The following is a 16,230-nucleotide window of genomic DNA, read 5'->3' on the forward strand; positions in this document are numbered from 1 at the left end:
ACCATAAAAACTCCCCTCTCGGGGAAAACACACAGCGTACTACACTATGGGTGAAGCCGAGAGCCAGGAAGTATGTCCCGCAGCGTGCGGCGTGCGGCGTGCGGTTCAGCTGCGTTCCAGGCTCTCTCGCTCCGTACCCGGAAATGACGTAAGTGCGTAGCCCCGCCTGCGGGGCTACGCACTTACGTCATTTCCGGGTACGGAGCGAGAGAGCCTGGAACGCAGCTGAACCGCACGCCGCACGCTGCGGGACATACTTCCTGGCTCTCGGCTTCACCCATAGTGTAGTACGCTGTGTGTTTTCCCCGAGAGGGGAGTTTTTATGGTTTTATGGTATTAAAGATTTTTATCATACTACACTATGAGGTGGCATCTCTTTCCTTGAGGGCTTAGTTGCTGATCCCCATCCTGGATATCGCATGAAGTGGTAATCCGGAACTCCTGGGAGAGAGGCCATTCCACCGCAGCACCACGGGACACCGAATAAGAGGACGGTTCTGGGATCCTAGATTGTCTATCACCCCTGCAGGGGTAGTGGAAGCTGGTGAGTGGGGAGCCAAAGGGGAGCACAGAAGTCACGGATCTACCTCTGTGGGCACCAAAAGTCACTAAGCTGTTGGAACTTTTTTTGCTGCCATTCAAAATTGGAATGCACTATTTGAGACAGACTCTTTCTCTCTCTTTTTTGCCTAATTTGAAATTTTGATGTCATCTAGAGTCTTGCTGGACTTGACTGCACATATTGCACTTTATTGAACATTTATAAGTTGGATTGTTGGTTACATATACACGTATGTGTGGGATTGCACTGTCATATTACATACATATATTGCATTGTTATACACCTGTCTTTGCACTGGTTATTTAGAGTCTTGTTGGACTCGATTGCACTATACTGCACTGTATTGCAGATTTATAAGTTGGAGTGTACGGTCAAATATATATGTAGGTGCAGTATTGCACTGTCATATTACATACATTGCACTGTTATATGCTCGTTTTTGCACTGGTATACATACACATGCCACGAATTTTGGATATATAGAAGTTGGTATTTTAATTAGCTGCTTAGTAGCAGCACTTTAGTAGTTTTCCTTTTTTTTTTTTTTTTTCTCCATTTTTTCTCATTATCCTAATATGGAGGTATGTGCAATAAGCTAAGGTTTGCCAACACGTATACGTAACTTCCACAAAGTTTTTATGATTTAATATGAATTTCACCCATTAAGAATTTCACAGCTCTCACCGTTTGGGTTTGGATCACTATTTATTTATTCAACATAGTCACTGTTTGTACAGCCCACAAGGGAGCGCCATACCCCCATTAACTATTCTTATACAGAATTTGACTACCACCATCACATAGCGTTTGACTCAACGATATGTACTGTAACTATATAGATCAATAAGTTGTATCTGTCACTTGTTGATCCTGTAGTTCCGTTGCCTTTCTATACTAACCTACTTATTGTGTATGGAGTGCATATTCTGTAAACTATGTATGTCATACCCAGTTTTTATTTATTTTCTGTCTTCCCCCGTTTTTAATACAACATTTTTGAAATAAAAATAATATCTTTAATGATATAAGTATTCTTATTGTGCCTACAAAGTCTTGGTGCCTGCCCACACTCTCATGTTTTCCCAAACGACTAAAATGTCCTGGAGATTTAGTCGACTAAATGCGGGTAAAACTAAAACAATTGCAGAAGACTAAAATGGGATTAAAACTAAAATGCCATTTTAGTCCTAAGACTAAATCGAAATTTGCTGCCAAAATTAACACTGGCTCAAGTGCACATCGTAGGAGGCATCTCTCGATGGGAGATACCATTTCACGGCCACAATTGAAACCTATACAAACAGCAGGGGGGGGGGTCCATAGTTCTCACATTGTGCCTCGCTGTTGCGGGGCGGCTGTACAGTGTGCTGATGGTCCGGTTTTGTGTGTGTTGCCGGGCGGGTTTGGTGTGTGAAAAGGTCGGCTTGCAACACAGACAAAACACAGCTCTTCCACAGCCACGCCCTCCAGCAGCAGAGATTCACAATCTGAGAACTACGGTCCCCCCCCCCCTGCTGTTTGTATAGGTTTACATTGTGCCTGTGAAATGTAGACATGTGCGATTAGTTTCATATGAATTGTAAATTCTTACATTCGGGAGGATCCGAAATACGAATTTCTATGCTTCCGAATTTTATACGAAATTTCGTTTACAAAATTTCAGATCCAAATTCCGTTACAACAGAAACGTGACGGGTGTTTTGTTGACCAATCAGAGGTTTTCTTCTGGTGCTGAGTGGGGGTTGGGAAAATGACCTTTTTTAATATGGGAGTGGGAGACTGGTACTGGTAGTCTATGGGAGATTCAGAATCCGACAAAATAAGAATGTTCGTTAATTACGATTATTCGTTATGATGAAGTTAAAAAAAACCCAGGAAGTCATCACAGCACAGGGATGGTGGGGGCCCCTCATAATGAGCACAGCACAGGGATGGTGGGAGCCCCTCATAATGAGCACAGGGATGGGGGGAGCCCCTCATAATGAGCACAGGGATGGTGGGAGCCCCTCATAATGAGCACAGGGATGGTGGGAGCCCCTCATAATGAGCACAGGGATGGTGGGAGCCCCTCATAATGAGCACAGGGATGGTGGGAGCCCCTCATAATGAGCACAGGGATGGTGGGAGCCCCTCATAATGAGCACAGGGATGGGGGGAGCCCCTCATAATGAGCACAGGGATGGGGGGAGCCCCTCATAATGAGCACAGGGATGGGGGGAGCCCCTCATAATGAGCACAGCACAGGGAGGGTGGGAGCCCCTCATAATGAGCACAGTACAGGGATGGTGGGAGCCCCTCATAATGAGCACAGGGATGGGAGGAGCCCCTCATAATGAGCACAGCACAGGGATGGTGGGAGCCCCTCATAATGATAAATTCATGATAACGAACATTCGTAATTGTTACGAAAAGTTAACAAACCTAATGAAAATTCGTATTTCATAGGTATACAAATTGAATTTCGGACAAGAATTAATGGCTAATACGAAACGGAATGAAACAAATTTATTGATGGCGCACATGTCTAGTGAAATCTACCATCGAGAGATGCCTCCTACGATCGCATGCGCCCTGGTTCCGTCAGCCCAGGTGATTGGAAATCAGCTGTGTTGTTCCGTCCTGCGCATGCGCAGTACATCCCGGGCACTATTCGATGGGGGGGCGGAGGCACTCCTCGACTGAATACCGGGTGTGCCGGCCTCTTGCCAGTTATCGGGTCGAGCATCGAAGCATTTGCACAAGTAGTTGTGCAAATGCTCGGTACCAGTGCAACCCTAGTGGTTAGTATTTCTCAACAATAAGAGTTGTTTTAACTTTGGATAGTAAAACTTTTTTCTTCTGCCAGTAAATCCCTTATACAGCCCACTTCCTGTTTCTTGTCTGGTCATTAGTCTAGTCTAAATAACCTGTGTGCAGCCCCCCCCCCCCCATACTTACCTGAGCCCCACCTCCATCCAGCTATGTTGCATGAGAGCCTCGGCTGTTTGTCTCTCCCTCCTGACTGGCTGAGACAGAGCAGCAGCAGGCGCTTTGGCTCCCGCTACAGTCAATCACAGCCAGTCAGCCAATGAGAAGAGTGGGAGGCAGGGCCAAGCTGCAGTGTGAGTGTGTGTGTGTGTATAGACACACACACACACACACACACACGCACGCACGCAGCAGCGGCGGCTCAGGAGCGTCCCCATTCAAGCTGCTTCCTGTGGGGGATGGAGGGGAGCGATAGTGGGGGACCCGAGAAGAGGATCAGGGCTGCTCTGTGCAAAACTATTACAGGGAAGTACAGTGGAACCTTGGATTAAGAGCCCTTTCACAATGCCAGCGCCCGAAAAACACCCCAGTGTGAAAGGGGTCTTAAGCGGCGCTTTATCAGCGTTTTTCGGGCGCTGGGAGTGTGAAAGGGCTCGGGCTTTCACATTGGGATTGCAGATGAGGCTTCTTTCAGGCGCTTTTTTTTTTAACCCTAAAGCGCCTGAAAAACGCCCCAGCGTGAAAGGGGCCTAAGAGCATAATCCGTTCGAGGAGAATGCTTGTAATCCAAAGCACTTGCATATCTAAGCGAGTTTCCCCATAGAAGTCAATGGAAACAAACATAATTTGTGAAAGATTGTGACTTCTATTAAAGGCAATATCGCATGTGGCCAGAGTTGGGGGGGGGCGGGCGCCAAAGAACCGTTTCCGAGTGTCCCTGGCGCCCCCCCCCCCCGCATCTCTGGCCAAATGCGGTACTGCACCCCCCATTAGCTTGAATGCTGCTCGTTTTGCAAGACAACACTCGCAAACCGAGTCAGATTAAAAAAAAAAAAAAAGTTGCTCATCTTTCAAAACGCTCATTAACCAAGGTTCCACTGTACAACTTTTTTTTTTTTTTTTTTAAATAAATCTGCCTTTAATATCACTGTAAGTTGTAGTGACAGATCGGCTTTTATTAAATGGCAACACTTTCAAAAGAAGTGAAAAGAAAATGATTTAATAATTGAACATTTTAAAAACAAAAACCAATACAGGCCGAAAGATTTACAAGAAAGAGAATAATATAAACAATATGTACATTGTAACACTACAGATCGGGATCAGGATCAGGCGACTCCCTACTCATCCACCTCCTCCTTATCCAGCTTCTCCAAGGAGCTCCTCACAGTCTGCGCCGTCGTCTGGAACTTCTCGATGTGTTTTGTCATCGCCTTTTGCTGGGAAAATATTGTAACCATTAATAGTGATTATACATTATGGAGTCCTTCCACCTGCCAAATCTCAAGAGGCCAACAGGACGTTCTCCGATTGTCCAAGTGCTCTCTCAGCTTTATAATTAGTAACAAATCAGAGGAAGCCTAAGGCCCCATTCACACTTGTGTGACTTGCCTGGTGAGTTTGAACCCCAAAGTCACATGACAGGTTGCACCCCATGTTTTCCAACAAGTACCGTTCATATCTGTGCGACTGACTAGTTACGGACCAGACGCCACAGCTGCAGGTTGGCTCCCCTGCACAAATTGCCGCCATTGCATGTTGGGCGCATACGCGGCGATCTGTGGGCTCGATGTCCGCCGGCCACCTGCAGTGTAAACAAAACAGATCCTCTTTCTGACACGGGAGTAGAGGGAGATCTGCTGTTCCTAGTGATTAGGAACAGCGATCTCTCTCCTCCTCCAGTCAAAACAGCCCCCCCCAATACAATTAGAAACACCTCCCAGGGAACACATTTAACCACTTGATCGCCCCCTAGTGTTACAACCCCTTCCCTGCCAGTGTCAATAATAAAGTAATCAGTGGCTATTTTTAGCTCAGACCGCTGTATAAATGACACTGGTCCCAAAAAGTTGTAAAAGGGCCCAATCTGTCCGCCGCAATGTCACAGTCACAAAAATAAATGAATAAAATGCCATAAATCTATCCCCCATTTTGTAGACGCAAAAACTTTCGCAAACCAATAAATATACACTTATTGGAATTTTTACCAATATGTAGAAGAATACATATTGGCCTAAACTGAGGAAGAAATTTGTTTTTTCCAGAACCAGGGGAGAGCCACCGGCGGGGGGCCTCTCAGAACCAGGGGGGGAGCCACCGGCGGGGGGGCCTCTCAGAACCAGGAGGGAGCCACCGGCGGGGGGGCCTCTCAGAACCAGGAGGGAGCCACCGGCGGGGGGGCCTCTCAGAACCAGGAGGGAGCCACCGGCGGGGGGCCTCTCAGAACCAGGAGGGAGCCACCAGCGGGGGGGCCTCTCAGAACCAGGGGGGGAGCCACCGGCGGGGGGGCCTCTCAGAACCAGGAGGGAGCCACCGGCGGGGGGCCTCTCAGAACCAGGGGGAGAGCCACCGGCGGGGGGGTCTCTCAGAACCAGGAGGGAGCCACCGGCGGGGGGCCTCTCAGAACCAGGAGGGAGCCACCGGCGGGGGGCCTCTCAGAACCAGGAGGGAGCCACCGGCGGGGGGGCCTCTCAGAACCAGGAGGGAGCCACCGGCGGGGGGCCTCTCAGAACCAGGAGGGAGCCACCGGCGGGGGGGCCTCTCAGAACCAGGGGGGGAGCCACCGGCGGGGGGGCCTCTCAGAACCAGGAGGGAGCCACCGGCGGGGGGCCTCTCAGAACCAGGGGGAGAGCCACCGGCGGGGGGGTCTCTCAGAACCAGGAGGGAGCCACCGGTGGGGGGGGGGGGGCCTCTCAGAACCAGGAGGGAGCCACCGGCGGGATTCCTATCCCTCCATTCAGTGGTCGATACACAGATAGATGAACATGTATTTGTAATATTCCCAGACACTATAGAAAGCTACAAAGGCCCCAACAATAGATCTGACCTGCACCCCCCAATTATAGGACGAGAGCTCCGACTCCCCCCAAAATGGTCAATTCTGACACTGTGGGGAAAAGTCTGCAAATTCTCCACCTTTGAGAAGAAGTTTTGGGTTAAACTTTGCTTACCATTTTTATTTTGACTCTCTCCTTATCCAGCTTGAGGAATTCAACGAGTGACAACTCCTCGGCCTTCTTCTTCAGGGTCAGGAATAAGCAGTGAGGAGAATGTTTCTTGTGTTCCTCCCTGCGGGGGGCAGAAATGACACGGTCTACATTAAAGTGGAACTCTCTGACAACATTGAATATTTGTAACACTTATGCTGTTAGTAAATAGATAGGGATGTAGATTATATTTCAAGTAAAAGCACTGTGTAAAAAGGGTGGCATGGCTACGCGTTTCAGAGCTGGAACCACCCCTTTGTCAAGTTTTTGGCTTGACAAAGTTGGTTACAGCCCTGAAACCTGTAACCACACCCCTTTGTTTATGCAGTGATGCCAGCCATGCGTTGCTGAGTGAGACCAAAATAAAGCCGAGTCCAGCTGGGTGAAGCTCCACAATGATACTGCGGCTCCTCGAGCTCCAACCTGGCTCATAACATTGACCTCATACCAGCCGCTTCCCTGTGCAGCTTGGCAACTTCGAGCCGACCTCTGCGTTACCGGACAGCTCCACAGATGACCCCCGCTCTGCCTGTGCAACACGCTGGTGGACCCTTTCATGCATTGAACTCTTGTACTTTTTTTTTTTTTTTTTTTACTAAAATCAAAGGCACTTAGATGTTGGCGCCCTCTCCTCCTGTATGTGCAATAGGTTACGCAGGACTTTTTCAGAAGAGCTGCGCTCATCTATAGCAGTGGTCTCCAAACTGCGGCCATATGCTTGCTTTTATCCGGCCCTTGGGGCACCATGTCATTCACTGATACCAACAATGGGGCCCAATTCCTCCCAATGACACCACCAATGGGGGCCCCCATTCCGCCCAATGACACCACCAATGGGGGCCCCCATTCCGCCCAATGACACCACCAATGGGGGCCCCCATTCCTCCCAATGACACCACCAATGGGGGCCCCCATTCCGCCCAATGACACCACCAATGGGGGCCCCCATTCCGCCCAATGACACCACCAATGGGGGCCCACATTCCTCCCAATGACACCACCAATGGGGGCCCCCATTCCTCCCAATGACACCACCAATGGGGGCCCCCATTCCTCCCAATGACACCACCAATGGGGGCCCCCATTCCTCCCAATGACACCACCAATGGGGGCCCCCATTCCTCCCAATGACACCACCAATGGGGGCCCCCATTCCTCCCAATGACACCACCAATGGGGCCCAATTCCTCCCAATGACACCAACAACGGGGCACAGTCTCTCTCAATGCAACCAACAGTGGGGTATAATGACATCAGTGATGGGGACCAAATGACACAAACGATGGGGCACAATTTTTTTTCCAATGACAAGGCACAGTTCCACCCAATACCAATGATGGGGGACAATTCCTCACAATGAGGAACAAGGGGGTGTCCTTCCCACTCACCGCAGGTCTGACCTTCGTAAACTCTGAAGGACAATAAACTGACTCTCTGCTTGGAGACCTCAGAGCTATAGGAACTTCCCTAAAGATTTACCCCTCCCCCCCTCATTTATATCACTGGTCTATACAGTCATTTGTGTTTAGATAGAGAGAGAATAGAGAGAGATACACACACATTCTATCTCTCTCATCACCCGGTGATCTGGTTAGTAAGTCTGTTTTCCAACAGAACACGCTGCCCTGCAGATGTAGCAGTTACAGAAACAAGACAAACCATTCACCACTGACAGGTGTGCTCACAATGATCAGATTTTATGTATTCATGTAAAATGTTTATCCCAAAAAGGAACAAATCTGTAACTGATCATGAAGTGTGATCTGGAGTTTGGCTTCATATGTTAGTGTATCTAAATCTGCTAGTCCGTCTAACACTCCCCTCCCCCCCCGGACTGACAATGCTGCAGTGGTTTCGGTTGATCTCCATGTTCCTCTAAATGGTGTGTTTGGGCCGAAGAGGACATTCGTTATTTCATCATCTGCGGCCAAACTGACCCCCAAATCCTCCCGACCCCCCCAACACGAGAACAGGATCATTACACTGTAACCCCGCCCCCTTCCACCCCCCATACTCACATGGGGTCATCATCCGGCTCCCATCCCTCCAGTTCTTTCATACAGAAGAAGCATTGAGCCACATCCGGACTGTTCCCACTGGGACAATGAATGAAGCCGGCCTCCGCCATCTGCAACCAATCAGAGAAGAGCGTCACCACAACTACCTTCCTAGCCACACCCCCTACATATCGGGGCTTCTAATGCCGCCCCCCCCAGATATCGGGACTTTCTATCGGTCCCCCCCCCCCCCCAGATATCGAGACTTTCTATCGGTCCCCCCCCCCCCCCCAGATATCGGGACTTTCTATCGGTCCCCCCCCCCCAGATATCGAGACTTTCTATCGGTCCCCCCCCCCCAGATATCGGGACTTTCTATCGGTCCCCCCCCCCCAGATATCGAGACTTTCTATCGGTCCCCCCCCCCCAGATATCGAGACTTTCTATCGGTCCCCCCCCCCCAGATATCGGGACTTTCTATCGGCCCCCCCCCCCCAGATATCGGGACTTTCTATCGGTCCCCCCCCCCCCCAGATGTCGGGACTTTCTATCGGTCCCCCCCCCCCCCAGATGTCGGGACTTTCTATCGGTCCCCCCCCCCCCCCCAGATATCGTCGGGACTTTCTATCGGTCCCCCCCCCCCCCAGATATCGTCGGGACTTTCTATCGGTCCCCCCCCAGATATCGTCGGGACTTTCTATCGGTCCCCCCCCCCCAGATATCGGGACTTTCTATCGGTCCCCCCCCCCCCCAGATATCGGGACTTTCTATCGGTCCCCCCCCCCCAGATATCGGGACTTTCTATCGGTCCCCCCCCCCAGATATCGGGACTTTCTATCGCCCCCCCCCCCCCAGATATCGGGACTTTCTATCGCCCCCCCCCCCCAGATATCGGGACTTTCTATCGCCCCCCCCCCCAGATATCGGGACTTTCTATCGCCCCCCCCCCAGATATCGGGACTTTCTATCGCCCCCCCCCAGATATCGGGACTTTCTATCGGTCCCCCCCCCCCAGATATCGAGACTTTCTATCGGTCCCCCCCCCCCCAGATATCGAGACTTTCTATCGGTCCCCCCCCCCAGATATCGAGACTTTCTATCGGTCCCCCCCCCCCAGATATCGAGACTTTCTATCGGTCCCCCCCCCCCAGATATCGGGACTTTCTATCGGTCCCCCCCCCCCAGATATCGGGACTTTCTATCGGTCCCCCCCCCCCCCCCCCAGATGTCGGGACTTTCTATCGGTCCCCCCCCCCCCCCCCCCAGATGTCGGGACTTTCTATCGGTCCCCCCCCCCCCCCCCAGATATCGTCGGGACTTTCTATCGGTCCCCCCCCAGATATCGTCGGGACTTTCTATCGGTCCCCCCCCCCCAGATATCGGGACTTTCTATCGCCCCCCCCCCCAGATATCGGGACTTTCTATCGCCCCCCCCCCCCCAGATATCGGGACTTTCTATCGCCCCCCCCCCAGATATCGGGACTTTCTATCGGTCCCCCCCCCCCCCCCAGATGTCGGGACTTTCTATCGGTCCCCCCCCCCCCAGATATCGGGACTTTCTATCGGTCCCCCCCCCCCCAGATATCGGGACTTTCTATCGGTCCCCCCCCCCCCCCAGATATCGGGACTTTCTATCGGTCCCCCCCCCCCCAGATATCGGGACTTTCTATCGGTCCCCCCCCCCCCCCAGATATCGGGACTTTCTATCGGTCCCCCCCCCCCAGATATCGGGACTTTCTATCGGTCCCCCCCCCAGATATCGGGACTTTCTATCGGTACCCCCCCCCCCCCCCAGATATCGGGACTTTCTATCGGTCCCCCCCCCCAGATATCGGGACTTTCTATCGCCCCCCCCCCAGATATCGGGACTTTCTATCGCCCCCCCCCCCCCAGATATCGGGACTTTCTATCGCCCCCCCCCCCAGATATCGGGACTTTCTATCGCCCCCCCCCCCAGATATCGGGACTTTCTATCGCCCCCCCCCCAGATATCGGGACTTTCTATCGCCCCCCCCCCCCCCCCAGATATCGGGACTTTCTATCGCGCCCCCCCCCCCCAGATATCGGGACTTTCTATCGCCCCCCCCCCAGATATCGGGACTTTCTATCGCCCCCCCCCCCCCCCCAGATATCGGGACTTTCTATCGCCCCCCCCCCCCCAGATATCGGGACTTTATCGCCCCCCCCCCCGATATCGGGACTTTATCGCGCCCCCCCCCCCAGATATCGGGACTTTCTATCGCCCCCCCCCCCCCAGATATCGGGACTTTCTATCGCCCCCCCCCCCAGATATCGGGACTTTCTATCGCCCCCCCCCCCCCCCAGATATCGGGACTTTCTATCGCCCCCCCCCCCCAGATATCGGGACTTTCTATCGCCCCCCCCCCCCCCAGATATCGGGACTTTCTATCGCCCCCCCCCCCCAGATATCGGGACTTTCTATCGGTCCCCCCCCCCCCCCCCCAGATGTCGGGACTTTCTATCGGTCCCCCCCCCCCAGATATCGGGACTTTCTATCGGTCCCCCCCCCCCCAGATATCGGGACTTTCTATCGGTCCCCCCCCCCCCAGATATCGGGACTTTCTATCGGTCCCCCCCCCCCCCAGATATCGGGACTTTCTATCGGTCCCCCCCCCCCCCCAGATATCGGGACTTTCTATCGGTCCCCCCCCCCCCAGATATCGGGACTTTCTATCGGTCCCCCCCCCCCCAGATATCGGGACTTTCTATCGGTCCCCCCCCCCCCCCCGATATCGGGACTTTCTATCGGTCCCCCCCCCCCAGATATCGGGACTTTCTATCGGTCCCCCCCCCCCCAGATATCGGGACTTTCTATCGGTCCCCCCCCCCAGATATCGGGACTTTCTATCGGTCCCCCCCCCCCCCCAGATATCGGGACTTTCTATCGGTCCCCCCCCCCCCAGATATCGGGACTTTCTATCGGTCCCCCCCCCCCCCAGATATCGGGACTTTCTATCGGTCCCCCCCCAGATATCGGGACTTTCTATCGCCCCCCCCCAGATATCGGGACTTTCTATCGCCCCCCCCCCAGATATCGGGACTTTCTATCGCCCCCCCCCCCAGATATCGGGACTTTCTATCGCCCCCCCCCCCCAGATATCGGGACTTTCTATCGCCCCCCCCCCCAGATATCGGGACTTTCTATCGCCCCCCCCCCCAGATATCGGGACTTTCTATCGCCCCCCCCCCCAGATATCGGGACTTTCTATCGCCCCCCCCCCCAGATATCGGGACTTTCTATCGCCCCCCCCCCCCAGATATCGGGACTTTCTATCGCCCCCCCCCCCCAGATATCGGGACTTTCTATCGCCCCCCCCCCCCCCCCAGATATCGGGACTTTCTATCGCCCCCCCCCCCAGATATCGGGACTTTCTATCGCCCCCCCCCCAGATATCGGGACTTACTATCGCCCCCCCCCCCCCCAGATATCGGGACTTTCTATCGCCCCCCCCCCCCAGATATCGGGACTTTATCGCCCCCCCCAGATATCGGGACTTTCTATCGCCCCCCCCAGATATCGGGACTTTCTATCGCCCCCCCCCAGATATCGGGACTTTCTATCGCCCCCCCCCAGATATCGGGACTTTCTATCGCCCCCCCCCCCCCCCAGATATCGGGACTTTCTATCGGTCCCCCCCCGGTCTATGAGGAGAGGTCCTCTGTCTCCCCCCCCCCCCCGGCTCTCACCCTCTCCGGGGTACAGGCGCAGCCCTCGGTGAACGGCCAGTTGCTGTAGGTCCGGACCCGGGTGTCCATCTGGTAGAGCCGCCATTCCTCCGGTAGTTCGGGCTCCCCCGGGGCGGGTTCGGGAAGGACGAGCGGAGATCCGTACACCATGGCGCGACGTTCAAATCCCGGTGACGTCACAGGAAACCCCAGTGCACCACGGGAAGGCGGCTCCGCCCCCCACACCGGCTCTGTTCCCACGTGACCAGCGCGGCCAATCGCGCACGGACCCGCCCTTCCCGGAAGCGTGGAACTACAACTCCCGTCACCCCCCGCGCGTGGTGGCCCCTCCCCCTCGATCATTTCTAGTTATGACATATCCTAAAAGGGAACCCCACCGGGGACCACGTGTGAGAGATACTCTACAAACAGCTATTATTGTCAATGGAAAATGAGGGAGTGCGAGCTGATTGGCTGCTACATAATCCCAGAACACAAAGACCCAACAGAGGCCTTTCCCCACCATACACCATATATATATTATATTATATTATATTATATCACCAAAAGTATTGGGACGCTTCTTTACCTGCACATCAGGACCGCGCCGATTTCTGACATTTGTTATTTACAAGATAAAATCAGTATTTTTTGCTAGAAAATTACTTAGAACCCCCAAACATTATATAAATATATATTTGTTTTAGCAGAGACCCTGGAGAATAAAATGGAGATCGTTGCAATACTTAATGTCACACCGTATTTGCGCAGCGGTCTTACAAACCTAATTTTTGGGTAAAAAATACACTTTCTTTTAAATAAACAATAAGAAAACCATAAAGTTGTCCCAATTTGTATAATATAAAAGATGATGGTACACCGAGTTAATAGATACCCAACATGCCACGCTTTAATCTTGCGCATGCTCGTGGAATGGCGACAAACTACGGTACGTAAAAATCTCCATAGGCGGCGCTTTAAAAATGTCTACAGGTTACCAGTTTAGAGTTACAGAGGAGGTCCAGCGCTAGAATTTTCGCTCTCGCTCCAACGATCGCGGCGATAATCCACATGTGTGGTTAGAACGCCGTTTACATATGCGGGCGCGACTTGCGTATGCGTTCGCTTGCGAGCGCGGCGGGACGGGGCGCTTCTTTTTTTTTTTTTTTTTTTTTTACACTGTCCCTTAAAAAAAAAAAAATTTTTTGATTACTTTTATTTCTATTAAAAAGGAATGTAAACGTCTCTTGTAATAGAAATAAGCACGACAGGACCTCTTTATTGTGAGATCTGGGGGTCAAAAAGACCTCAGACCTAAAAAAAAAAAATAACAAATGTAATTTTATGTTTACACGTAAATTTAAAAAAAAAAAATGGCCAGTGGGCGGAAGTGACGTCGCTCTGGTCCTCCAAGGACATAGAGTCTAGTGGAGGCCATCTTGCCCTTGTTTCGTCAGATTTGGCGACCCGTCAGAATGTGTAACGGAAGTGACGTCGCTCTGGTCCTCCAAGGACATAGAGTCTAGTGGAGGCCATCTTGCCCTTGTTTCGTCAGATTTGGCGACCCGTCAGAATGTGTAACGGAAGTGACGTTCCGTCGCCGCCATCTTGCTACACCCCGCCCTCCTCCACAGTAAGGATACACTGAGAAGGGGGAAAGCGGACATCTTGCTACACCCAGCGGAGTTTTGCCTTTTACACCTATTTTTTACCGTAAAGTGAGTTTATATTGTGAAATACAGAACTTAGAACTCCGTCTGACTGGTTTGATGTTGAATTTTGAAAGCAGCGAACTTCTGTCAGATTAGTAAACCTGTGCGATCAGCAGGCTCGCCGCTGCTTTTTAAAAATTCAACATCTAACCAGTGAGACGGAGTTCTAAGTTCTGTAATTTACGATATAAACTCACTTTACTGTAAAAAATAAGTGTAAAAGGCAAAACTCCGCTGGGTGTAGCAAGATGTCCGCTTTCCCCCTTCTCAGTGTATCCTTACTGTGGAGGAGGGCGGGGTGTAGCAAGATGGCGGCGACGGAACGTCACTTCCGTTACACATTCTGACGGCTCGCCAGATCTGATGAAACACCCTCACTCGACGTCCTTGCCCATCGCTCCACAGGATCGGATCGTTTCCCCCTTTACCGACGACTCTGGTAAGCGGGGAAACGCCCGGAAAGCAGAGCGGGAGGGGAGAGGGGGGGCACCCCTCCTGCTGCCTATAAAAGGGATCACAGGGCAAATCCGCTTCGCCAGGACCACTTTTATTGGACGCCGGATTGCCCGCAGCTAACTGTTGCCATAACAACAGTATATAACGTTAAAATGTTGGTGTATATGTAGGGTGGCCACCTGTCCGGGATTCACCCGGACAGTACGGGTTTTGAATCCTGTGTCTGGGTCTCCTTCCGCCTGGTACCCGGACACAGGATCCAGACTGCACTGTGGTTTCTGTGCTCCATCTGCTCAGCTGGTGGCCGGGGGAGGAAGATGACGGGATAATGTTATCAGGAGAAAGTTCTTATCTTTATTCAGCAGTTCCCACAATCTAATCTGAGTCCCGAAGTCCATTTCTATACCGATCGGCGATCGGCCGGGGAATGGAATCGCCGGGAACCTCAGCACAGGGAATACTCCGCCTGAGCCCGAAAATCGCCAAATAGTCCTGGCGGAGTAATCCTTGTGCTGTGGTTCCCGGCGATTCCATTCCCCGGCCGATCGCCGATCGGTATAGAAATGGACTTCGGGACTCAGATTAGATTGTGGGAACTGCTGAATAAAGATAAGAACTTTCTCATGATAACATTATCCCGTCATCTTCCTCCCCCGGCCACCAGCTGAGCAGATGGAGGGCAGAGCCACAGTCTGGAGGTAAGTACTTGAGCCGCAGGCACGCAGTGGCGGCTGGTGCTCAAAATTTTTGGGGGGGTGCAAACAAACTGAAAAATTCTGAAAAAAACCCCCATCAATTGCAGCCTCACTGTGCCCATCAAACCACTGTGCCACATCAAATGCTCCCACTGTGCCATCAATTGCCGCCACTGTGCCATCAAACGCCACCACTGTGCCATCAAACGCAGCCACTGTGCCCATCAATTGCCACCACTGTGCCATCAAATGCAGCCACTGTGCCCATCAATTGCCACCACTGTGCCATCAAATGCAGCCACTGTGCCCATCAATTGCCACCACTGTGCCATCAAATGCAGCCACTGTGCCCATCAATTGCCACCACTGTGCCCATCAAATGCGCCACTGTGCCCATCAAACGCAGCCACTGTGCCCATCAAATGCAGCCACTGTGCCCATCAAATGCTCCACTGTGCCCATCAATTGCCACCACTGTGCCATCAAATGCAGCCACTGTGCCCATCAAATGCGCCACTGTGCCCATCAAATGCAGCCACTGTGCCCATCAAATGCGCCACTGTGCCCATCAATTGCCGCCACTGTGCCCATCAATTGCCACCACTGTGCCCATCAAATGCAGCCACTGTGCCCATCAAATGCGCCACTGTGCCCATCAATTGCCACCACTGTGCCCATCAAATGCAGCCACTGTGCCCATCAAATGCGCCACTGTGCCCATCAATTGCCACCACTGTGCCATCAAATGCAGCCACTGTGCCCATCAAATGCGCCACTGTGCCCATCAAATGCAGCCGCTGTGCCCATCAAATGCAGCCACTGTGCCCATCAAATGCAGCCACTGTGCCCATCAATTGCCACCACTGTGCCCATCAAACACAGCCACTGTGCCCATCAAATGCTTTCAGTGTGCCCCCCGCCCGCTGTCTGCCCGGCACTTACCCTGTCTCTTGGTGGGGCAGCGGGTGACAGCGGCGAGCAGTTTCCTCGATGTCTTCTCCCGTCCTCTGCTATGTTTGGATGCCTCATAGGTGTCCAATCACAGCGCCTGTCATTTCAGCCAATCAGGTGACGGGTAAAAGATCCGAGCATCTGATTGGCGGAGAGGCGATTCAGTGTTAGGAAAGCGAATATTCATTCACTTCTCTAACACAGCTGAGTGAACTC

The 16,230-nt window shown here is 52.5% G+C and overlaps 1 protein-coding gene across 1 annotated transcript; it reads right to left on the reverse strand.

Annotated features, from left to right (window-relative positions):
- Positions 1-4,513: 4,513 nt before the first annotated feature.
- Positions 4,514-12,474, reverse strand: BIRC5 (baculoviral IAP repeat containing 5). Its single transcript, XM_073608015.1, has 4 exons — positions 12,222-12,474; positions 8,535-8,644; positions 6,481-6,598; positions 4,514-4,749 (listed from the first exon to the last, which is right to left on the reverse strand). Exons 1-4 carry the CDS (start codon positions 12,369-12,371, stop codon positions 4,651-4,653), a joined length of 477 nt encoding a protein of 158 aa, XP_073464116.1. The 5' UTR covers positions 12,372-12,474; the 3' UTR covers positions 4,514-4,650.
- Positions 12,475-16,230: the final 3,756 nt, after the last annotated feature.

This window comes from Aquarana catesbeiana, linkage group LG12, assembly GCF_042186555.1.
Source record: "Aquarana catesbeiana isolate 2022-GZ linkage group LG12, ASM4218655v1, whole genome shotgun sequence".
NCBI classification, from domain to species: Eukaryota; Metazoa; Chordata; class Amphibia; order Anura; family Ranidae; genus Aquarana; species Aquarana catesbeiana.